Genomic DNA, 24,228 nt, shown 5'->3' with positions numbered 1-24,228 from the left:
TTGATGCCCTTACTGATAAGGCCAGCATGCTAAATGCTTTCTTCACCACCGTCTTGTTGTGTAGCTGCATTTAGTAAACTATGCATTTATACCCCCAGTCCCTCTGTTCCACAACATTTGTCAATGCCGTGTTGCTCACTGTCTAAGTTTTACCCAAAATGCATTTATCTAAGTTGAAATACATTTGCCATATAATGGTCTATTTCCCTAATTGTTGGAGATCTCTTTGCAATTCACTATAATCTGCTTCACTATCAACAAGACCCCCAATCCCCCTTAATTTAGTATCATGAGCAAACTTGCTAATCATGACAGGTACACTGCATTCACAATTCAGAATCAGGTTTATTATCAGGGACGTACAACTTGTTACAAAATTAGGTTTTTTTCCCCAAAAGCAACAGTACACCATGACATATAGATTACTATAAAATCACAATAAGTTACAGAGAATAAATAGTGCAAAAGACAAATAATAAGGAATTAATAAATCTGATGGCAGAGGACAAGATGATGTCACTGAGATTGTGCGCGTGGGTCTTCAGGTTCCTGTATCTTCTCCCCAGTGGTAGCAATGTGAAGATGGGATGTCCCAAGTGGTGAGGGTTTTTAATAATGGATGCACCTTCTTCAAGCACCACCTCTTGAAGATGTTCCTTGATGGAGGGCATGCCTATGATGCAACTGGCTGAGCTTACAAACCTGCCACGTCTTGCGATTCTGTGCATTGGAGGCTCCATATCAGACTGAAATGTAAGCAATCAAAATACACTCCACTATACATCTGTAGAAATTTTCAAAAGTCTTTGGCGACATACCAAATCTTGTCAAACTCCTAATGAAACAGAGCCATGGATTTTATAATAAGGTATTGGGCCCAAGATCCTCTTAGATCCTCTGAGATATTCTAGGTTCATAGTTTAAAGGGATAACTAAACTCTCCCCATTCCCATGTACTTTGGTAGTCCCTAGCAAATCAAGGTAGAAAAACTTCCACGCCAGTTCAGTAAGTTTTGAGTTGGCTGTGGAGGCTACTATGGAGCTTGAACGAAGCAGGAGGTGCCTAATTGGACATTCAGAATTGTATTTGTGGAAATAATGAGTTCCTCTATACTCTAGGATTCGGTATGTTTGTGAAGGCACCCAGAACTCTTGGTGCCACCCTGAATATTCTTTCACAACTTGGGCAGTTATAGGTCAGGGATGTTCAAGTTCTACTTTAATTGCTATTCAATTATACATGAACACCCATGAATAGAGCCGAAGGAACCTTATTGCTGGCCCGGATAGACAGGAAAGGCAGAGTGTCGAGAGTTGGCTGAGGTTGGTTCACTCTGGGCACCAAGCTGATTTAGAGAGGTCTAGAATGGCTTCTTCAGCTGTTACGTACTCGTGACACGTGACAGTGGTACCCTTGTCACGTGACTGGGATTGAAGCTATACTGGACTTGAGGTAATGGTCTTGTGATGGTGGAGTGATGTCATTTTCCCACCAGAGGTCATGTGACAGGTTTTTTTTTACAGGGTATAAAAGGAGGACCCCTCCCTGTGAGGAGGGGCAGTTCATGGCTGGATTTGCCATGTTGACTTCATGCCACTGCGTGATTTAATGTTATGACGCAGTTTAGTTGAAAGATGAAGTTTTATCTAATGCCTAAAGTTTAAAAGGTATTTGCCAGCAGTTTCTTTATAATACTGCTAGTTGAGAATCAGTGGAGAGTGAAGATCGGAGTTCGGGAGTTAAAGATCGAGGAGAATTGATTTCGACGGTGGAACAGGTTCGACCTTGTTTGATCCTTATTCGGAAGGAATTCATTGACTGTTCTCGTGTTAATCCCTGCGAAATAGCAGAAAGGATTGGGAATAGTTCTGTAAAGGAAAGGTCAGTGCCTTTAAGCCGTTTCGTTTCGTAAATTCTTCGTGGGAAAAAGTTCGATCTTGGGAACCGAAACAACACGACATGAAAGAGAACTTAAATCGTCTTAAAAAGTCTCTCCCTTAAATGGACTGTGAGCATTTTGAACTTTTGGCAATACTACTTTGAAGAACTGTTTTTGCAACATCACTTTAAGAACTGTTTAAGCTGCTGCACAGCAGCTGATTTCCGGTTACGTTAGTGATTTGTTTACTTTTGGGGGGTTTGTTTTCAGTGTTTAATAAACATGTTATTTGTCATAAAAACCCCTGCCTAACTCATATATTTATTGTTGCTTGAATCTGTAACACAGCAAAGAAATTATTTTGTCACGATGAAATCACAAATGATTCGTCGTGCCTGGAATGTTTCATTGTGGGCACAGCCCAGGTCCTAATTGAAGCCGGGTCAATTTAAATGATGGCCCAGATGGTCTGGGAGAGAGCTGTGAGACTGCACCCGGCTGCTGTGCTTTGTGTCTGCAAACTCTGTGGCAATTTGCCCTGCTAATATGATGTACTGAATACTGAGGCTTTGGGCCGACTCTGCAGATTTGGATCTAAGGACTCAGTTTGGTTCGAGGGGAATGACGTTGTTGTTGTTACTCACCTATTGTTTGCATGATTTGTTTTACTGTATTTGTTTTCTCTTTCTTTGTGGGGGTTGGTCTTTTTTTAAAATCGGGTTCTCTTGGGTTCCTTGCTTTGGGAACTTTGGGTTTACTTACTTTGTAAGTAAACAAATCTCAAATCTCAAGGTTGTATAATTTGATAATAAATGCGTTTTGAATCTTTGAAACAAAACAGCATTACTCCAGGGCCAAGGTGCAAATCACAGTACCAATAGTCATTCTCAGCACAAGACACATATAAGACTGCAGTAAAATAGTCACACACCGAAAATTAGTCCAAGTCCCTGAGCTCATGAACATTGCAGTAGTCTGCAGTCGAATACAACACATTCTGGTGAGTGACCACCAGAAGACAGCACCGACTCCCACATGGACGCTGAGCCACACTGCCTCCCGCACTGACTCCGAAGCCTCTCTCCTGGGCGGCTGCAGGCAGGCAACACCATGGCCTGAGGCCTAGTCCTTAGCACGACTGAGGCCATGAAGCTGCTCCACTCTCTGCCCCCACCATTCATCAACAAACCAATGAAGCATCCTTGCAGCATTCCAGACCACCAATGTCCAACAGGGTACTGCCATCACAAGGAAAGCAACCAAGGCAATCACTTACTGTTAGACTGCACGCCTCCTTCGTGCACCCACTCCAAAGCCTCTCTGATGTAGGCAGCAGCAGCACGATCCTCATTAAGTCCAGCTTCCTCAGTTTCTCCGCCAATAAGCAACTCGCTGATTGTGTAGTCAGCAGTACTGTAAATTCTTATTGTACAGCGGGGTCTTGTGATTGTAAAAAATGTTTAGAAAAAAAGCCAGTGCATCTAAGCACGCCACCGTCTTACTAGAAGATGTTGTCTTGGGAGAATCCATGGGTGAATTTGAAGAATTTTTCTGCAGGTTGTACCTCTCTAGTACTTTGCTGTGAATATGTATGTCTCAGAAGCAGACCAAATGATCTAGAGCACTCCTATCCTCTAAGCCAACAGCACTATGCTGCTTTTGGTGTTTTGATCTTCAAGTAACTCTTTTGCCTAGACAGCCAAAGTTTCAGCTAGTGATGCTGAATTTTATCATGGACATCTACCTACACAGGGTGACAGAGAGATAGGGAAAGCTACAGTAGTGACCAGTGAGGGAATACCAAGTGACACTGAGGTAAGCAATCATCAGTGGCAGAAGGACTGGTGGCCAGGAGTCACCGAACACAGAGTTTACCAGACTGAGCAGGATTAGGGAAAATAGTTGGTCAAGGTGAAAGCACAAGGTCACAGAGTTTTAGAAAAGTAGTACAGCACAGAAACAGGCCCTTTGGCCTGTCCAGTCTGTGCTGAACCATTTAAACAGCCTACTCCAATCAACCTGCACTGGACCATAGCCCTCGAAGCTGAATGGAGAACATTGAAGACATTTAAAGCAGTATCACTTTGGAGAAACAAGTGAATAGGTGGCTTTCACAGCTTGCTATCAACATAGGCACATCTCAAGAATGCATGCTCTACTCTCTACACTCATGACTGTTTAGCCAAGCACAGCTCAAACATCATAAGACATAGGAGCAGAATTAGGTTATTCAGGCTGCAAGTCTGCTCATCATTCCGTCATGGTTAATTATCCTTCTCAATACAATTCCACTGCCTTCTCCCTGTAACTTTTGATGGCCTTAATAATCAAGAACCTATGAGCCTTCACTTTAAATATACCAAATAACTTGTCCTCCATAGCTCTCTGTGGCAATCTATTCCACAGATTCACCACCATCTGACTACAGAAATTCCTTCTCATTTCTGTTCTTAAGGAACATCCTTGTACTCTGAGGCTGTGCCCAGTGGTGCTAGACACCCCCCACTATAGGAAGCATTCCATCCAAGTCCACTCTACCACTGTACTTAGGGCTTTCAATATTCAACAGGTTTCAATGAGATTCTCTTCCCCGCCCCCTCCCCCCCAGTTCTTCTAAACTCTAGCCAGATTGGGCCCAGAGCCATCAAATGCTCCTTATACATTCACCTTTTCATTCCCAGGATTATTTCTGTGAACCTACTCTGGACCCTCTCCGATGCCACCACATGCTTTCTTAAATAAGGAGCCCAAAGCTGCTCACTATACTCCAAGTACGATCTGACCAATCCTTATGAAGCCTCAACATTACATCCTTGCTTTTATATTCTAGTGCTCTAGAAATCAAAGCTAACGTTGCATTTGCCTTCCTTACCACTGACTAACCTTTAGGGAATCCTGCATGAAGATTCCCAAATCCCTTTGCACCTCTGATTTCTAAAATTATTGCTCCCATTTAGAAAAGTCTATGTCTTTATTCCTTCTACCAAAGCACATGACCGTACAATTCTGTACACTGTATTCCATCTGCCACCTTCTTGACCATTCTCCTAATCTATCCAAGTCCTTCTGCAGACTCCCTGCTTTCTCAGCATACCTACCGCTCCACCCATCTTTGTATCATCTGCAAACCTGGCCACAAGTCATCAATTCCATCATGCAAATCATTGACAGATAACATGAAAAGAAGTGTTCCGAACACTGACCCTGTGGAATACCAGTAATCACTGGCAGTCAACTAGAAAATGTCCCCTTTATTCCCACTCAGCCCTCTGCTAGTCTTCTACCCACGTTGACATCTTTTCTGTGATACCATAGGCTTTTTAAAAAAATCATGTTTACCAGTCTTGTGTGCGGCACCTTGTCAAACGCTTTCTGAAAATCCAAGTAAACAACAATCCAATGAATCTCCTTTGCATATCTTGCCTGTAATTTCCTCAAGGAATTGCAATAAATTGTCAGGCATGGTTTCCCCGTAGAGAAACCATGCTGACTTCAGCCTATTTTATCATGCGCCTCTAACATCTTCCCAACCACTTAAGTCAGACTAACTGGCCTATAACTTCCTTTATTTTGCCTCCTTCCCTTCTTAAAGAGTGGAGTGACATTGTCAATTTTCCAGTCATCCAGAACCATTCCTGAATCTAGTGATTCTTGAAAGATCACTACTAATGATGCCACAATCTATGTAAATTCTCAGATTACACCACTATTGTTGGTAAAACAGACTGACCAATCCTCACTGCACATAAATGGTTCCTCCGTGGAGACAGTTAGGAGCACCAAGTTTCTGGGAGTGCACATGATGAACAATCTCACCTGATCCTTCAACTCCACCTCTTTAGTCAAGAAAGCAGAGCAGCATCTCCACTTCCTGAGGAAACTGGTTTCCCCCACCCTCTTATTCTAATGATATTTTACAGGAGCATCATTGAGTGTCCTAACAAGGTGCATCACCATCTGGTACCAGAATTACAAGGCATCTAACCCCAACACCCTTCAAAGGATTGTGAGACCTGCTGAAAGGATCATCGGGGTCACTCCTCACCAATCCAAGATATTTACCAGAAGTACTGCATCCGTAGGGCCCTTAGCATTGTCAATGATTCATCCCATCCATCCAACAATCTTTTTGACACCCTACCATCAGGCGAGAGGTACCACAGCATTAAGACAAGGATTATTATGATGGGAAAAAGCTACTTTCCCCAAACCATGAGACTACTGAGCTCCCTGCCACCACCCACCACCTAGGTCTCACCACTTACAAAGCACCAGTAGTATTATACTGTTTACTTTTTAAACTTGTGTCGTGAATGCACCTTATTATTTGTTAAGTTAGTTGTAGTTAATTGGAAAGAGTGATATCACCAGATATATGACTAAGTATGGTAATCTGTGAAAGGGAAATCATAGTGGAGAAGCTCTGAAAGTGGTTAAACTGTAAGGGCTAACAGCAAATTTATTGTCCTTTCACAAACAATCTAGTGTTAATATAAGCTATCAATAAACTAATAAGTGAGAGGAAAGACTAATTTTGACAGCTCAGGGAATCTTTTGGGACTGTGATATGTGGGAGTTCAGGAAATCGAGATGATCCCAGATTTCCACATCTGCAGGAAGTCTCTCTGGCTCTGGTTTGTCAGCGAACTTGAACACAACTTGCAGACACTCTTAAGTACAAGACTTGGGAAGGGAAAGAGCAGTACTGAGAGGGCAGTCTCTAACTGGACTGAAGAGAGACTGGCGATGGAGCTGAAAGGAATAAGAAGGACATGGCAGAAGTCTTCACTGTGGTGGTGGGATGTTGTGGGGAGGGATCTACAAGAAATGGATGTACCTAAGGCGAAGCAGTTTAAAAGTAAATGAGATAATCATAATAGAAGAAATGAAAGAGTGTTAGATAATGATATGTTGGCTCACAATGATCCCTCTGATTTTTTTTTTACAACTGCACCGATCAACCATTGCTCTGAGCAGGAAATGTTTTTACACAGCCTGAAATTATAGACAATTCCAGCTGCATGGCAATAAAGGCTATGTGTGCAGGAGCTTTTCACTTACCGCGTGGCCACGTAACCAAGCAGCTTCGAGGAAACGGTGGCCGGATGAAGATCAAACAATAGAATGGTCAAGTAAAACATATAGAACACAGGTCAGTTGACCCAAATTATCTGTTTCTGTACTGCACATCTTATCAAATGCCATAAGAAACTCTATTTTCTATGTACACAAACATATAAAAATCTTGTTTCTTTAAATGATGATTTGTATTTTTTATAAAATAGTTCAGATGACCATTATGTTTTTTAGTCTGATGTTTTATTAAACAATTTTATTTATAACTATTAATTGTTCATCTATTTTATTGCAGGGACAACAATTTATGTTAGTAACACAAGAAATTCTGCAAATGCTGGAAATCCAAAGCAACACACACAAAATGCTGGAAGAACTCAGCAGGGCAGGCAGCAACCAATGGAATGAACACATAGCTAATGTTTTGGACCAAGATCCTTTTTCAGGACTGGAAAGGAAAGGGAGAGACACCAGAATAAAAAGGAGGTGGGAGGGGAGTAGAATAGCTTGATGGTGATAGGTGAAGTAGGAAAGATAAAAGGCTGGAGAAGAAGGAATGTGATAGAAGAAGAGAGTGGGCCACAGGAGAAAGGGAAGGGGGGAGGCACCAGGGGTAGATGATAGGCAGCTAAGAAGTAAGAGGTCAGAGAGAGGAATAGAGGAAGAGGGGAGGGGAAGGGAAACATTGTTTTACCAGAAGGAGAAATTGATATTTGTGCCATCATCCACTTCATAATGTACTGGTTAGGCACAGGAGTACATTCAGCCAGAGACTCATTCCACCGAGATGTAACACATAGGAAGTCATTCCTGCCTGTGGCCATCAAACTTTACAACTCCTCCCTCAGAGTGTCAGACACCCTGAGCCAATAGGCTGGTCCTGGACTTATTTCCACTTGGAATATTTTACTTACTATTATTTAATTATTTATGGTTTTATATTGCTATATTTCTACACTATTCTTGGTTGGTGCGACTGTAACAAAACCCAATTTCCCTCGGGATCAATAAAGTATGTCTGTCTGAGGTTGGAGGCTACCCAGATGGAAAACATGGTGTTGCTCCTCTGTCCTAAGGATGACCTCATCATAGCACATGAGGTGGCCATGGACCGACATGTTGGAACAGAAATGGCAAGCAGAATTAAAATGCTTGATTACCAGAAATTTCTGCTTTTGACGGGATGTGCTCGACGAAGTTTATGTTACTAATATGTATGAATGACTTAGATGAAGGAATCCATGCATATCCAAATGAAATGGTATTGGAAAAACAGTGTATAATTTGTATAAAAGGGAGCATAAGGTTATAGAAAATGAAAGAAAGAACAAATCTGTAGCAGATAATTACAAAATTGGGGAGGGTGAAAAAGAATGCAAGATCATTCAGCTAGAGAGAGGAGAATATCTCAGTGCTGAACAACTTTGGCAGGGGCGAGGGCACCACGGTAGAGTAGTGGTTAGTACAATGTCATTACAGCTTGGGGCATCTGAGTTTAGCATTCAATTCTGGTCTCCTCCGTAAGAAAGTTTGTACATTCCTTCCCGTGTGCGCATGGATTTCTGGCGGGTGCTCCGGTTTCTTGTCACAGTCCAATATAGATTATTAGTCATTGTAAATTATCCAGCCATTAGGCTAGGGTTTATTAGGTGGGTTGCCGGGTGACACAGATCAAAGGGCTGGAAGTGCCTGTTCTGCGCTGTACCTCTAAATAATGTGTGCAGGTTGAAAGGCTACTATTTAAAATTTATTTAAATACTCTAAGATATATTTTTAAATAATTTAGATATTTTCTGAGAGTGAACCCAAGAAAAGCATCTGGAAGAGTCAGGGTACTTGGCCACATACTAAAAGACCTGTGTTGATCAACTGGCTGGAGTGTTCACTGAGATCCTAAACCTCTCACTTCAGCAGTCTAGGTACCCACCTACTTAAAGTGGCTTCAATTATACTGGTGCTTAAGAAGTGTGGTAACCTACCTCAATGACTGTCATCCAACAGCACTCACATCCACAGTGATGAAGTATTTTGAGAAGCTGGTGATGAAACACATCACCTCCTGCCTGAGAAGCAACTTGGATCTGCTCCAATTTGCCTACTGGTGCAACAGGTCCACAGCAGATGCCATCTCATTGGCTCTTCACTCAACCCTAGAACATCCAGACAGCAAGGATGCACACATCAGGATGTTCTTTATCGACTACAGCTTGGCATTCAGTACCATCAAAACTAATCAATAAGCTTCACGACCTTGGCCTCGATATGTCCTTGTGTAATTGGACCCTCGATTTTCTCACTTGCAGACCTCATTCAGTTCAAATTAGCAACATTTCTTCCATCAGCACAGGTGCACCACAAGACTGTGTGCTTAGCCCCCTGCTCTACTCACTTTACACTTATGACTGCGTGGCTAAGCACAGCTCTAATGCCATATTCAAGTTTGCTGATGATACCACTATTATTATCCCTCAACCATCAAGCTCTTGAGCCAAAGGGGGTATAACTTCACTCAACTTCACTTCATCATCGTTCAGGTGCCTTGCCATTCCACGTGGGTGATCATGTCTCTCCATCCATCACGGTCCCTGACCCTCCGAATTGTAGTTGTTGCCTCCCCTGTTTCTAACCATGATGTTAATCCATCTGTCATTTTCACTCTCTGCCTGCCTCTGCTTCTTTTTCCTTCCAGCTTTCCAGTTGTAACTAAATATTCTAATGTCTCTCTTCGCAAGATGTGTCCAAAGAATTTTGATTGCTGTTTTCTGATTGTTTTAAGTAACGTACGTTTTGTTTTCGTTCTCTGTAAACTTCTTCGTTGGTTATCCTGTCTGTATATAATATGCATAGCATTCTTCTGAGATACCACATCTCTGCTGCATTGATTCTTCTTTCCATTGCATTTGTGATGGTCCGTGACTTGCAGCCATACATCAATTTAGGAAGAATGTAGCAGCTGGGAGTTCTAAGGCGGATGTCAATTGCTATTTTCTTGTGCGTTAGGATGTTTCTCATTTCTGTAAATGCTGTTCTTGCCATTGCTATTCTTCCTTTTATGTCTGTTTCGCATTTGCCATCAGATGTTACCCATGATCCAAGGTACTTGAAGTTGTGAACTTGTTTCAGGATTTCATTTCCCAATACAATCCGACAGTTTGGAATATCAGGTTTCTTTGATATTACAATTACTTCAGTTTTCTTTTTGTTTAAAGTTAGTCCAAGTCTTTCACTCTCTGTGTTGATGGTAGATACTAGTTTCTGTAAATTTACCCCATCACTGAAATGTTCCCACAACCTATGAACTCACTTTCAAGGATTCTTCAGTTCATGTTCTTGATATTTATCGCTTTTAAAATGCATTATTACTTTTGTTTTGTATTTGCATAGTTTGTTGCCAAGCTGGTGCGGTCTGCCATTGGTTCTATTATGGTTATTGTTCTATTTGAACTTATTGTGTATGCCCACAAGAAAATGAATCTCTCAGGACTGTATACAGTATGATGACATATATGTACTTTGTTAATAAATTTACCTTGAACTTTGAGGTACCAGATCTTGATTTAATTTAGTATACCACGGCAATATCCCAAATCATCAATTAATCCTGTATATTTTTTGTCACCCTAATCTTCATTTATCATTTTGAAAATGCTTGTCCATGACTCTGACCAATTAAACCAGTTTCATTGTACTGACTCCTTATTCTGTCTATGTAATGCATTGTTTAAACATTAACTAACCAAAAATTGTCAATAAGCCCAGGCTTCCCCTAAAGGTTATTCCTGGAGGTACTTACTCCAAAAGGTCTTCAGCCTCCTCGTACAGCGCATCAGCTGTAATTGGGATGCTATCGTTAGGCTGGATCCGTTGTGTTTGGGGTAAATAACGTACAACGTAACGCGAACTCGCCTGTCTCCGATTTGCCGTTGAGTATTGTGGGTTTTGTAGTTTCGTTGGACATCAGTTCGGTTCTGGTTCCGGGAAGTCGGAGCCTTTAGAACTACAACTCCCATAGGGCTGCACCGGGAGGGTGGCGATCGACGTCAGGCTCCGCGTGAGCGGGGATATTGAAATGGCGGCCATGGAAACGGGCAGTTCCGACTCAGATGGCTCGGAGGAACTGTCCCGTTTCAGAGAAGCAGCTTGGAGTGTCGATGCTCGGACGGCGACAGGTACTGCAGATCTCTTAGCGAATTTCCAGCTAAGATTGGATTTATTCCAATTCTATCTTGGTTTACTTTGCAATCTCTTTAATAAGTGTGCATCTCTAGAGTTCGTTTTAAATCCAGTTTAAAGTACCTTAAAATGAATTGCATAGTTTCTAGGCGTTCATTAAGGGTGCATACCCTTTGCTTCTTTCTTCTGAGTGATTTGCCATTTAATTTTTTAATGACACACGCACTTATCTCGAAGCTGTCGAATTGTCACAAAAAAACTAAGTTCCCTAACGTCCTTTGGAGTAGGAAACCTTGTCATGCTTTCCTGACCTGGGTTATATGTGATTTTAAATACATCGGTGTGTTTAACTGTACCTCATTAGTACAGCGATAGTAGGAGTTGGTAGTAAGTTCTGGTAGTGCCTGCGAATTCTACATACTGTAAAATGCGTAAAATATTTTTAGATTTTAATACACTGATTCATATTTGAGACTTTTCATGTTACTCATGATCACTTTCAGTCTTGCTCTCGTGAGTTTCAAATTCTGATACCTCTCAGTTGCAAAAAAAAAATTTAACAAGAGTTTTTTTGCTTTCGGTTCTGGATGCTGTCAGACCTTTTAAGTTATATGGTTGGTTCGTATATTGAACAGCTATTGTCCATAGAAATATTAGTTACCATGAAAGATCAGGAAGTATATTTGAAAAATGTACCTTGTAAAATTAATGGTTCAACAAAATCTAAAATGGGAACTCAAGGGAAGCAAATATTATTTGCGTCTTGAGCAGTTAACGGATCCCTAATGGAAGCATGTCATTCATCACAATGTGGCCTGACTTGTTACAGGCTCTAAAGTACACAAAGATAATTTAAAGCCTATTCCTGCATCCATTCTCGCTAGGATCATTTACTTACAAACATTTATCATCCCTGTGAAAACTGGTGTCTGTAGCTCTAATCAATTAGATTGCCATTGTCCAAGTAATCTTTCTTGGTCCACTAATATGTCATGTAAGTAGCATTTCCCCCTTCTAGGATTGTGCCAATCCCTCCTCCATTTTAAAATTCAACAGCACTTGGTCCTCAAAAAAAAAACCTTTCCATTATACCACATCCCCATCAGTCGTAGGGTTTTTTCAAGTCTTTGGTCTTAAAAAGATAATTCTACTCAGTCCTATCAAAGGCTTTTTCCGCATCTAAGGATAATATACACTCTGATTTTTTTTGGATGGTCAATATATCACATTCAATAACCGACGTATATTAAAATGTGAGTAACGATTTTTAATAAATCCTGTCTGGTCATGTGATATAATAGATGGTAAAATATTTTCAAGTCTCCGAGCTAAGATTTTGGGTAAGATTTTTGCATCAACATTTAATAAAGAGATCGGTCTGTATGAAGAACATGCAGCTGGATTTTTTTTTAAGAATAAGAGAAATAAAAGCTTAATAAAAAGATTGAGGGAGTTTACCTGATTTAAAGGACTCTGATAAAACAGAGGATAAATAAGGTGTAAGTAACGTAGTGAAAGTTTTATAAAACTCCCCAGGAAAGCCATCAGGTCCTGGGGTCTTACCAGAATGTAAAGCACGTATAGCCTCAGCCACTTCTTCATTGGAAATAGGCTGATTTAACTGTGTTAGGCGATCAACAGACAATGTAGGAATGTTGATATTACTGAAAAAAGCATTCATATAGGTATCATCTAAAGAGTTAGACTGATATAACAAGGTAAATGTCTTTTCTGCATGGCTACGGTCAATTATGGAAAACCCTGAACATCCTCTACATAGCACCATCCAGAGACAGAGAAGCAGTTTCAGCGACAGGTTACTATCGATGCAATGCTCCTCAGACAGGATGAAGAGGTCAATACTCCCCAATGCCATTAGGCTTTACAATTCAACCACCAGGACTTAAGAACTTTTTTTTAAAGCTATTATTAATGCTTTTTGAGTTAGTGATTTAGATGCATATCATATTTTACTGAGTTAAGTATTGTATGTAATTAGTTTTTGCTACAACAAGTGTATGGGACATTGGGAAAAAAAAGGTTGAATTTCCCCATGGGGATGAATAAAGTATCTATCTATCTATCTTTAAATATGTTGTTAATTTCAGAATGGTCGGATATCTTAGTACCATTAACTTTAAAAAAATTTCTGTGATTTGACGATTAACTGTAAAAGATTTTAAGCGATTGGCTAATAAACTACCTGTTCTATCCCCGTGAATGTAAAATTGAGTTTTATCTCTCAACAGCTGTCGTTCAATTGGGTAAGTCAGCAGAAGATTATACTTGGATTGGATTTCAATACGCTTATTATATCCAGTTTGATCTGGAGATAGGGCATACTTTTGATCAAGATCTTTTAATATCGCGGCTAGGTCAGACCTTTTTTTGTCAGCTTTTTTCTTTATATAGGTAGAGTAAGATAATTTCTCCACGAATATATGCTTTACAAGTATCCCAGACTATAGTACCAGCAGTATCTCCTTTAAAATTTTCTTTAAAGAAAAAAGTAATATGGTTTTCCAAAAACTTTAGAAAATTTTTATCAGATAATAATGATAAGTTAAAACACCAACTTCTATTTGGTACAGAGTAAACAGGTAATCGTAAAGCCAGAAGCACAGGTGCATGAAAAGTTTAAATTTAGGCCTAATTTTATTCATTGGGTTAAATTAATTTAATTGTCTCCTACTGCTCAGGTTATTACTAACTCTCAAATTTCTAAACCCTTTAAATTACAGCGGGGAACTAGACAAGGTTGCCCTCTTAGTCCTTTACTTTTTGCTTTAGCTATAGAACCCTTAGCAATAGCATTTCGAGAATCTAAGGACATTTCTGGTATACTAAGGGAAGGTATGACTCATTAAAATTTCATTATACGCTGATGATATTTTACTTTTTAATCTCTAACACTGAAACTTCTTTACCTTCTGTTCTTTCTTTAATTTCCCAGTTTAGTTCTTTTTCAGGGTATAAGCTGAACTTACATAAAAGTGAGTGATTTCCTTTAAATGACCTAATGTCATCAAATGCCAAATTTCCGTTCCAAGTTGTTACAAGTTAATTTACATATCTAGGTGTAACAATTACTAAAAACTTCAAGAATTTATTCAAGAAAACTTAAACACCTTATTGAATTATGTGAAAAAGACGCTTTCTAAATGGTCTTCTCTTTCTTTATCTCTAATTGGCAGAATTAATTCAATTAAAATGAAGATTCTTTCTAAATTTTTTTTATCTTTTTCAGGCCTTACCTATTTTTAATCCTAAGACCTACTTTGATTCTTTAGATTCAATTTTAACATCTTAACAAGCATGCTCGTTTAAAGTTTACCTACAAAGAAATAAAGAGATGGGTGGATTAGCCCTACCCAATTTTAGATTTTACTATTGGGCTGCCAATATAAGGAATATTATTTTCTGGTCTTATTATATTTATTGTAAAGATCGCCCATCATGGGTCTCCTTAGAAGTTAATTCTGTTTTATAAATAAATAAATCAATCAATCCTCTATTATCTCTCTTCTTGGATCATATTCTTCTTTTTCAGCAAATAAAATAACAGATAACATAATTGTTAAGCAAACTTTAAGAATTTGGTCTCAATTTAGGAAATTTTTTGGTTGAGCAAATTTTTCATTATCATGTCCCATTCTCCTTAATTATTTTTTTATCCCTTCCATGACTGACAAAGTCTTTAAGGATTGGGATGAACTAGGTATTAAGTGTTTTTGGGACCTGTTTATCTCAGGATCTCTTGCTTCATTTGACCAATTGTCAACTAAATTTGCACTCCCAAAAACACATTTTTACACATACCTTCAAATTAGAGATTTCTTACGTTTCCAATTAACTACTTTTCCTATGGGTCCTGATAAAAATTTACTGGACAATCTTTTAAATTTAAAACCTTTTGTTAATGGTTCTATTATTGGTATCTATAACTTGTTGATTGAATCTAGACAAGTCTTTTTAGATAAAACAAAAAAGCTTGGGAGGATGACCTAAATTGTCAGATTTCTGATGATAGATGGAATAAAATTCTTAAACGGGTTAATAAATCATCTTTCTGTGCTCGTCATTCTCTTCTACAATTTAAAGTGGTTCATAGAGCTTACATTTCTAAACAGAAGCTGTCCAGTTTTTATCCGAATGTTTCTCCACTTTGTAATAAATGCAACTCTGCTGATTCCTCTTTAATTCGTATGTTTTGGTTTTGCCCTAAAATTGAGAAGTTTTGGCGGGAAGTATTCCATACCTTCTCACAACTTTTTAGGGTCCAATTTGACCCAAATCCCCTTACTGCCTTGTTTGGTATTATTCCAGATGAAGATATAACTTTAAATACTTCTAACCTACAAGTTTTAGATTTTACCTCTCTTTTAGCAAGGAGAGCAATCTTGCTTAAATGGAAGGAGTCTACCCCTCCTACACATCTTCAATGGCTATGTGATATTATGTCTTATTTGAATTTAGAAAAGATCCGCTGCTCAGTCTTAAATTCGAAACAATCTTTTTATGATATCTGGGGACCTTTCCTAAATTACTTTTCCAATTTATAAAGTTTAACAGTGAACAGACTTTTATGTATATTTTTATCTTCTCTTCTTAAGTGAATATGTTTTCTTTTCTAATTTATCTATTATCATCCATCAGCTTTTTTCTTTGGTAGTTGGTAGGGGGTTGACTTTTTTTCTATAAAAAAATTTCTTTTATGATGTATGACCTATCTTTAAATTTTTGATTACAGAGTGGTATACCTTTATGTGTTATGCTATAACATTTTGATCAATTTTATCACAATATATGAATGTACACAAGTTATGTTGAGATGTATCTATGAGTTGCACTCTGTAAATCTTGTTTTTTTCTGAATAAAAATATTATAAAAAAGTCTTTGGTAGTTGTAATACAGTAATATTTAACATGGTGATCTCAATCTGGTTGTCACCATTTTTCTGTATTGAAATTGTGGAAAACCCTATGTAAGAACATTAGAAAGTGTATTAAGAACAGATGGGTACACAGAAAAATGTTCTGCGATATATCAATATTAGCACTATTTGGAAATGAAAAATGGTAATGAAATGCAATACTGGTGCATTAAAATAGCTGGGTTAGTCTTATAAATAGAATAAGAAATTGAAAAGCCTAAAAGTTATTTAGTATTAGTCTTTGTAGTCAAAAATAATGGTTAACATTCCTGTGAAAATTATGATTTAAGACAAGAGTGGATATCATTTTGTTGGAGAGGTAGTAATGGGGATCAGAGAAATGGCAGATGACCTGAGTAAGTGCTTTGCATCAGTTTTCACTGTGGAAGACACCAGCAGTATGCCAGAAATTTGAGAGTGTCAGGGGAACAGAAGTGAATGCAGCTGCTATTACTAAGGAGGTGGTGCTTGGGAAGCTGGAGCGTCTGAAGGTAGATAGTCACCTGGTCCAGATGGATTACACCCCAGTGTTCTGAAGGAGATAGCTGAAGAGGTAATGGAAGCAGTAGAAGTGATCTTTCAAGAATCACTAGGTTCTAGTCTGGAAAATTGTAATGTCACGATCCTGTTTAGGAAGGGAGGGATGCAAAAGAAAAGAAATTGTAGGTCAGTTGGCCTGACTTCAGTAATTGGGAAGATGTTGGACTCTGTAATCAAGGATGAGGTTCTGGAGTACTTGGGGAAACATGATAAAATAGGCCAAAATCAGCATGGATTCTTTAAGAGGCAATCTTGCTTTGACAAATCTATTGGAATTCTTGGGGGAAACAACAGGCAGGATAGATGGAGAGTCAGTGGATATTCAGAAGGCCTTTGACGAGGTGCTGCACATGAGGCTGCTAAACAAGATGAAAGCCCATGGTTATTACAGGAAAGATTGGCTAGCAGAAGGCAAAGAGTCAGAATAAAGGGGGTCGTTTCTGTTTGGCTGTCTGTGACTAGTGTTCTGAAGGGGTCATTGTTGGGACTGCTTATTTTCATGCTATAAGCCAATGATTTGGATGATTAAATTGGTTTTGTGGCCAAGTTTGCAGAAGGGCAGACAATGTTGAGGAAGCAGGGAGTCTGCAGAAGAACTTGGACAGATTGGGGGAATGAGCAAAGAATCAGGTGTGAAGGGACTTTGAAGTCCTAGTGCAGGATTCCTTAAAGGTTAACTTGCAGACTGTGTTTGCCTTCCTTGCTACCAACTCAATGTTAGCATTAATTTCAAGCAGACTAGAATACAAAAGGAATGATGTAATGCTGAAGCTTTATTAGGCATTGGTCAGATCACATTTGGAGTATTGTGAGCAGTTTTGTGCCCCTTGTCTAAGAAAAGATGTACTGGCATTGGAGAGGGGCCAGAAAAAGGTTCATGAGAATGATCCTGGGAATGAAAGGGTTAACATATGAGGAGCATTTGATGGCTCAGGGCTGTACTCACTGGAGTTTAGAAGAATGATGAAGGATCTTATTGAAACCTGTAGAATATTGAAAAGTTATACAGTTGGCCCTCCTTATCCATGGGGGATCGGTTCTGGGACTCCCCGCGGATACCAAAAAACGTGGATGCTCAAGGTTCTTATATAAAATGGCTTAGTATTTGCACATAATCTATGCACATCCTCCCGTATACTTTAAATCATCTCTAGATTACCTATAATATTTAATACAATGTAAATGCTGTGTAAATAGTTGTTATACTATATTGTTTAGGGAATAATGACAAGGAAAAGAAGTTTGTACGCGAGGCGAGCAATGCTCAAACAAGTGCTGGAGAGAGAACTTCTGGGTTTTCCCGATCCGCGGTTGGTTGAATCTCTGCATGCGGAACCCGCGGATAAGGAGGGCTGACTGTATACAGTGAACGTACACTGGGTGTTTCCTATAGTGGTGGAGGGAGGTCTAGGACTAGAGGACGCAGCCTTAGAATAAAAAGACATCCCTTTAGAACAGATGAGGAACTTCTTTAGCCAAAGGTTAGTGAATCTGTGGAATTCAATACCACTTGTGGCTGTGGAGGCAAAGTCATTGGGTATATTTAAATTGGAGGTTGTTAACTTCTTGATTAGTAAGGTTGTCAAAAGTTACAGAGAGAAAACGGGAGAATGGGGTTGAAAGATAATAAATTTGCCATAAGGGAATGAAGAGCAGACGTCTGCTGAATGGCCTAATTCTGCTATCTCTTGTGATTGGAAATAATTAATGGAATTGAGAAGATAGTGTTTAGAGAAAGCATTAATATTAAAAGCATAAATCCCTATGTCTGGGAAGATGGATACGTGAGGGAGGTCAGAGATGTTGCAGCAATCACCATCTTCAAGAAAGGGAACAAGTTTGATCGTGGTAATGAGTGCAGAATCTCCCTCTTGCCTATCACGGGGAAACTCATAGTGGGGCTCTGCCTCAGTCACCTCCACATAATTACCAAAGAGCTGCCCTCTGAACCATTGTGGGTACTTTCCATCAAGAGGCTGATGGCATGTCATTTTCATCAAAAAACAATCCAATAGTAGAATGTAGGCTGCAGAACTAACCACTATAAATACATGGTTGTCAGTGCCAATGTCTTTGATTCCATCAGTTGGTGGGGCTATTGATTATCCTTCAAGTTTGCCTGTTCATAGAATTGTCTTTATCTTGTGCTTGCTCCATGACAACAGGTGATTTTAGATGCATATCATATTTTTACTGAGTTAAGTATTGTATGTAATTAGTTTTGCTACAATAAGTGTATGGGACATTGGAAAAAATGTTGAATTTCCCCATGGGGATGAATAAAGTATCTATCTATCTATTAACCAACTAATATAACCATTCTCTGTGAATTTGGTGTCAAATGAAGTTGTTTTACTGCACCAATATTTTTTCACTCTTCTTGCAATGTTACATCTCACCTTCAACAAATTTTCCACAGTGCCAGATTTGTTCTTCAGAACTGATGGGCAGTTCTTCATCTTGTATAAACTGTACCTAAGGTTGTCCAAACCTTTACTGCCAAGTGGCAGTATGCAATTGATGCTTGTGTTTGCAGATTTAAAGCTGAACTGCACTTTATAGCAGACACTTTTACAGAAGTATGGGAGAGGATGAACCATGCATTCATCATTCAGATGGGCGAGGTACTCTGTCACCTTGTTCTGCTGCATCACATTGCTCTTCAGTAAAAGGGTCATAGAAATGTCCAGTTTCCATATCTTGGGAGGTGCTGTTGGAAAAGGCAAACATTAATGAAATCCAACTTTAATGCACCAAAACAGCCTTTGTTGATTCAAGTCAAATTGAATTTATTGTCATATGAACAGGCATGGTGTGGTACTCGTGCAATGAAAAACTTTTCAGAGCAGCACCGCAGGCATGTAGACTTTTGACAACAAAACATAAAATTATATAAAGCAGTGAAGTAAAACACTGGTTTGTTTTGTACATTCTGAAGCAACTTTATGATAATGCAAGAGGTAGTCCTTAGTGTTCTGTTGCTGGGGTAGGATCAGGTTTGCAAACTTGATCTGTAGGAAAGTAGTTGTCTTGAACTTGATCAAATGTGAGTTTTGGACTTCTGTACCTCCTGCCGGATGGTAGCAATGAGAAAGCATAGCTTGGATCCTGGGGATCCTTGGCAGTAAATGATACCTTCTTGAGACAGCACATCCTGTCAATAGAGAAGAGCTGTGCCTGGGATGGACCGGGCTGTATCCACTATTCTCTTGCACTGTAATTGCTTTGCCAGGCCGAGATGCAGCCTGTCAGGATGCTTACTGATAACCATTTTCAGATGCACTATGGTATGTTTAGCTAAATGACAAATTTCCTTAAGCTCTGAGGAAGCTGAAGTGTTGGTGCCCTTTATGATTGAATAAACCTGATGGACCCAGGACAAGTCATCCAAGATGTTAATGCCCAGAAATTTGAAGCTGTTAACTTTACCACAGACCCACCACCAAAATTGGACATACAGTCTCCTGACTTTTCTGGTCAATGAATTATTTATTGGTTTAGTGTTGTGGCACAACTCAACCTGGTGTCATATCTCTTCTTTGTGCAGACTCAACTCCACCCATTACTTGGCCAACAATGGTGATGTCTTCTCTGAATTTGCAAATGGTATTGGAGCTGTACTTAACCATAGTTCTGGGTGTGAAGAGTGGCGCACGGCTAATGTCCCCGTGGAATGTGTGGGTTTTCCCCCCAGTGCTCTGGTGTCCTCCCACAGTCCAAAGGCATATACCGGTAGTACTGGGTATGTCAATTGGTCATTATAAATTGTCCCATGATTAGGTTAGGGCTAATTGGGTTTGTTGGAGTTTGCAAGAGCAGTGCTGCTCAAAGGGCCAGGAGGTCCTACTCCATGTGTATTGCTATTTAAAAATAAAAATAAGCACCCAGCCCTGTGATGATGGTTAGTGAGGAGGAGATACTGTTACCTATCCATTCCAATAAGGAAGGCAAAGATCCAGTTGCAAAGGCAGATACTGTTTCAAAGATACATTTAATGTCAGAGAAATGTATACAGTAGACATTCTGGAATGCTTTTTCTTCACAACCATCCATGAAAACAGAGGAGTGTCCCAAAGAATGTGGCCCAGGTCCTGGAGCTTAGTGGACAAGTTTTTAAGGCATGATTGTTGAATGCCAAGCAGCTTGACATATATGTTTGAAGAATATATGAATATTAAAATCTCAGATGGTGACGACAGGGCATACAGGAGTGAGATATACCAACTAGTTGAATGGTGTCACAGCAACAACCTTGCACTCAACATCAGCATGACCAAAGAGCTGATTGTGGACTTTAGAAAGGGTAAGATGAGGGAACACACACCAGTTTTCATAGATAGATCAAAAGTGGAGAGAGTAAGCAATTTCAAGTTCTTTGGTGTTAATATTTCTGAGGATCTAACCTGGCCCCAACATACCAATGCAGCTATAAAGAAGGCAAGACAGCAAATCTGTTTCATTAGAAGTTTGAAGAGATTTTGTATGTCACCTAAAACACTCAAAATTCTATGTTTATTTCTCTATATTATCATGTATTACATTGTGCTGTTGCTGCAAAGACAAATTTCACGACCTATGCCAGAAATGTTAAACTTGATTCTGATTCTTCAGACCTGGGCACAAAAATTGTGATCTACTTGTCAGCTATGCTACCTGCCCTCTATGTGCTCTTGAAACCTGGATTTCCTACAGTATTTATCTTGATGCTGGAAAAAATCCTGCCTGCTTTTTCTACAAAATCATTCTAATTCATGGGAGAGATAAGTAAAGCAAAGTTGTTGTCTTCCAGGCTAATAGCCCAATACTGAATGTCTTTAGTTACACTCACTGGACTACTGTGGGCCAGTACATGCCCAAGGCCCGGTTCTTTAAATGGACTCAGTTCCACGTTCTATTATGGAAAGAGATTACCAGGCAGATGCGGAGGTAAGGATTCAAGGATGTGCTGACAGCTTCCCCTGAAGAAATACAACATCTCCACTGACTCCTGGGAATCTCTGGCCGATGACTGCTTAGGATGATGAAGATTTGGGATGGCAATAACATCATTGGGATAATTGCTCTGTGTGGAAAAAACACACCCCTTGATTCTTCCTTAAAGTTCTCACCTCTCAATTTAAACTTTACTTTATTGTCACCAAACAATTGATACTAGAGCGTATAATCATCACAGCGTTATTTGATTCTGCACTTCGCGCTCCCTAAAGCTTGTGGCCTCTGGTTCTGTACTCTGCTCTAGGGAAAAGGATTCTGACAAACTTAAACTTCTTAAGGTTTCTCCTCATCTTGCTATGTTCTAGTGAGATTCACCCAGCCTATCCAATCTCTCCTTATAAACTATTATTCTCCATTCCAGGCAGCATCCTAGTGAATACCCCCTGCAATCTCTGTTGCTAGCACATACTGTACGATGGTGACCACAACTATACACATTGCTCAAATGTAGTCCAATCAGTGTTTTGTACAACTGCTTCATGACATCCCAGCCCTTATTTTCAGTGTTCCAGCCTACAAAAGCAAACATGCCAAATGTCTGTCCACCTGTGCTGCCACTTTCAGGGAGCTGTGAACTTGCATCCCATGAATTCTCTCTAAATTAAACCTCCTGAAGTCCTGCTATTTATTCTAAATGTCTGACCAAAGTACATTATCTCACAACCATCTGAATTAAATTCTTTATGCCAGTGTTCTGCCTAGTTATTTTAGTTCATCAGTGTTCTACTGTATTCTTGGACAGCCCACTTCATTAAATACCACTCCTAATCTGTGTACCATCTGCAGACTTCAGGTTTGGGTAACTCCTCAGTCCCTTTTTAAACCATGAGATATTTTAGTTTCAATCACTTCGCTGTCAATAGTTGCACTTCAATATTTAGTCTTGATCCCAAAAACATTATGGATTCTTTAAAATGGATTAGCTTCTTATTCATAAATCATAATAGTTGTCCTTAATATTTTCCTTTACTAGCGGAGACCAGTGAAGATAAGAGCACTTCGGCATCAACAAAACCAAGTCGCAGGTACAGTATATACGCACAAGCTTTGTCTATATTTGGTAATGTTATTTTCCATTCAAAAGTCAGAATATGTGGGAATTTTGATCTTGACGCTGCAAGAGTTATGTTTATTTTTGTGATAACAAAACATTAAAAAATATTTCAAGAGCTGTATTTATTTAATGTTTGCATGACAAGGAGAAATCTTTGTTACTTCCAAAGAACTATATTAGGTTTATGGGAGCCTTTTGGTTTTCTAATGAACGTTCCTGGTATTTGGGTAACAATGGCAAGGCTATTAATTATTTTTGATTCCTGGTTGCTCTGAGAAATTCTCCTGTATCAAAGGCAGCATCAGGGACAGAGACTTTACATTGCTTCTTCTTTATTATTATTATTATCATCATCATCATCATGTGCCATGTCATATGATGAGGCGATCATGGTTCTTGACCATGATTGTTCTTGGTAAATTTTTCTACAGAAGTGGCTTGACATTGCTGCCTTCTGGGCAGTGTCCTTACAAGACAGGTGACTCCAGCCATTAACAATACTCGTCATAGATTGTCTGCCTGGCATCAGTGGTTGGATATCCAGAACTTGTGATATGCATCAGCTGGCCATACGACCATCCATTACCTGTTCCTGTGGCTGATCGGGGGTTAAGTAGGTGCTACACCTTGCCCAAGAGTGACTTGTAGTCTAGCAGAGGGAAGGAGCACCTTGCACCTCCTTTGGTAGAAACTTATCTCTGCCCCACCGTTTATATCACTTAATATTTCTTGAAATGCATCTATAAAACTAATAACATTGAAGGAGAGCTGTCACTGCATGGTCCACAAAGACTTACTCAAGATGTGGTTTCAGCAATGTATGCTTTGAGTTCTGGAGCTTCTCCTGAGATTTCAGATTTTATCACTTAACATAACTGTCACCTTTCCTAATATCTGCTCCAGTGTCCTGAGTTGATTTTTGCCTGATAATGCTGTTTGGTCAAAGTTTAGTGTAAATTACCTGGTTATTAAAATGTCATAATTATATGGTGTGCAATTGGGCTTTTCTGTGTGAAACTAATTGTTAAAAAATGGACGTAGACAAATGCACTGTTAATAACAGATTTGGAATTGCGTTTTTGTTTGTTTTGCAGTCAGAACCTTGTTGTGACTTCAGAATTACAAGTGTCCTTCAGGAAAAAACTGATTTTTTTTTTTTTCCCTCTCCCTGTGGTAAAATGTTCATTTAATTTGTTCTCCCCATAGGCAAAGTCTCGATAACCAGCAGCACAATGCAAATGAGCTGCAGACAACACCAGAATTCAGAAATCACGTTGCTAAAAGGCTGGGCATCTTTCTAGATGGGTAGGAAACAAAATGAATAATTTTGCGTCTAGTTCTTAATGTATGTAGCTGCTGTGTGTCTGATCTTTGCATTCCCAGTGTCTACTGTGGTCTAGAGTGAAAACACTTTATTTTAAATCTATAAACAAGTTTGGCAAAATACATCAAATATTCTTCTATGTGCTCTAAATGTATGGCCTTAATGTTCTCAATACTGTTCTAGAGGATGCATCTCTGATTTTGAGCAGTTATATGCAGAGGTTCCTAGGAGTCTGTTGCAATTTTTAACAAA

At 39.3% G+C, this 24,228-nt stretch overlaps 1 protein-coding gene and 1 long non-coding RNA gene across 4 annotated transcripts in view; one reads left to right on the top strand and one right to left on the bottom strand.

Annotated features, from left to right (window-relative positions):
- Nucleotides 1-325: 325 nt before the first annotated feature.
- On the bottom strand, nucleotides 326-2,625 carry LOC140738270 (uncharacterized). The gene is made up of 2 exons (XR_012101342.1): nucleotides 2,525-2,625; nucleotides 326-746 (listed from the first exon to the last, which is right to left on the bottom strand). It is a non-coding gene; the product is annotated as an uncharacterized lncRNA (long non-coding RNA).
- Nucleotides 2,626-11,003: 8,378 nt separating this feature from the next.
- Nucleotides 11,004-24,228, top strand: part of c14h12orf43 (chromosome 14 C12orf43 homolog) — a 41,848-nt gene continuing 28,623 nt past the window's right edge. For 2 of the 3 annotated variants that reach the window (XM_073065432.1, XM_073065431.1), the window contains exons 1-4: nucleotides 11,008-11,125; nucleotides 13,379-13,393; nucleotides 22,572-22,623; nucleotides 23,859-23,957. In XM_073065432.1, the coding sequence (XP_072921533.1) occupies nucleotides 11,026-11,125; nucleotides 13,379-13,393; nucleotides 22,572-22,623; nucleotides 23,859-23,957 (266 nt within the window). In that variant the 5' untranslated portion in view covers nucleotides 11,008-11,025. Of the gene's footprint in view, nucleotides 11,126-13,378; nucleotides 13,394-22,571; nucleotides 22,624-23,858; nucleotides 23,958-24,228 lie in introns of all 3 variants that reach the window. The other variant, XM_073065433.1, reaches the window with a different exon arrangement.

Source organism: Hemitrygon akajei, chromosome 14 (genome assembly GCF_048418815.1).
Source record: "Hemitrygon akajei chromosome 14, sHemAka1.3, whole genome shotgun sequence".
Lineage (NCBI taxonomy): Eukaryota > Metazoa > Chordata > Chondrichthyes > Myliobatiformes > Dasyatidae > Hemitrygon > Hemitrygon akajei.
This window is presented reverse-complemented; position numbering and strand designations above follow the sequence as displayed.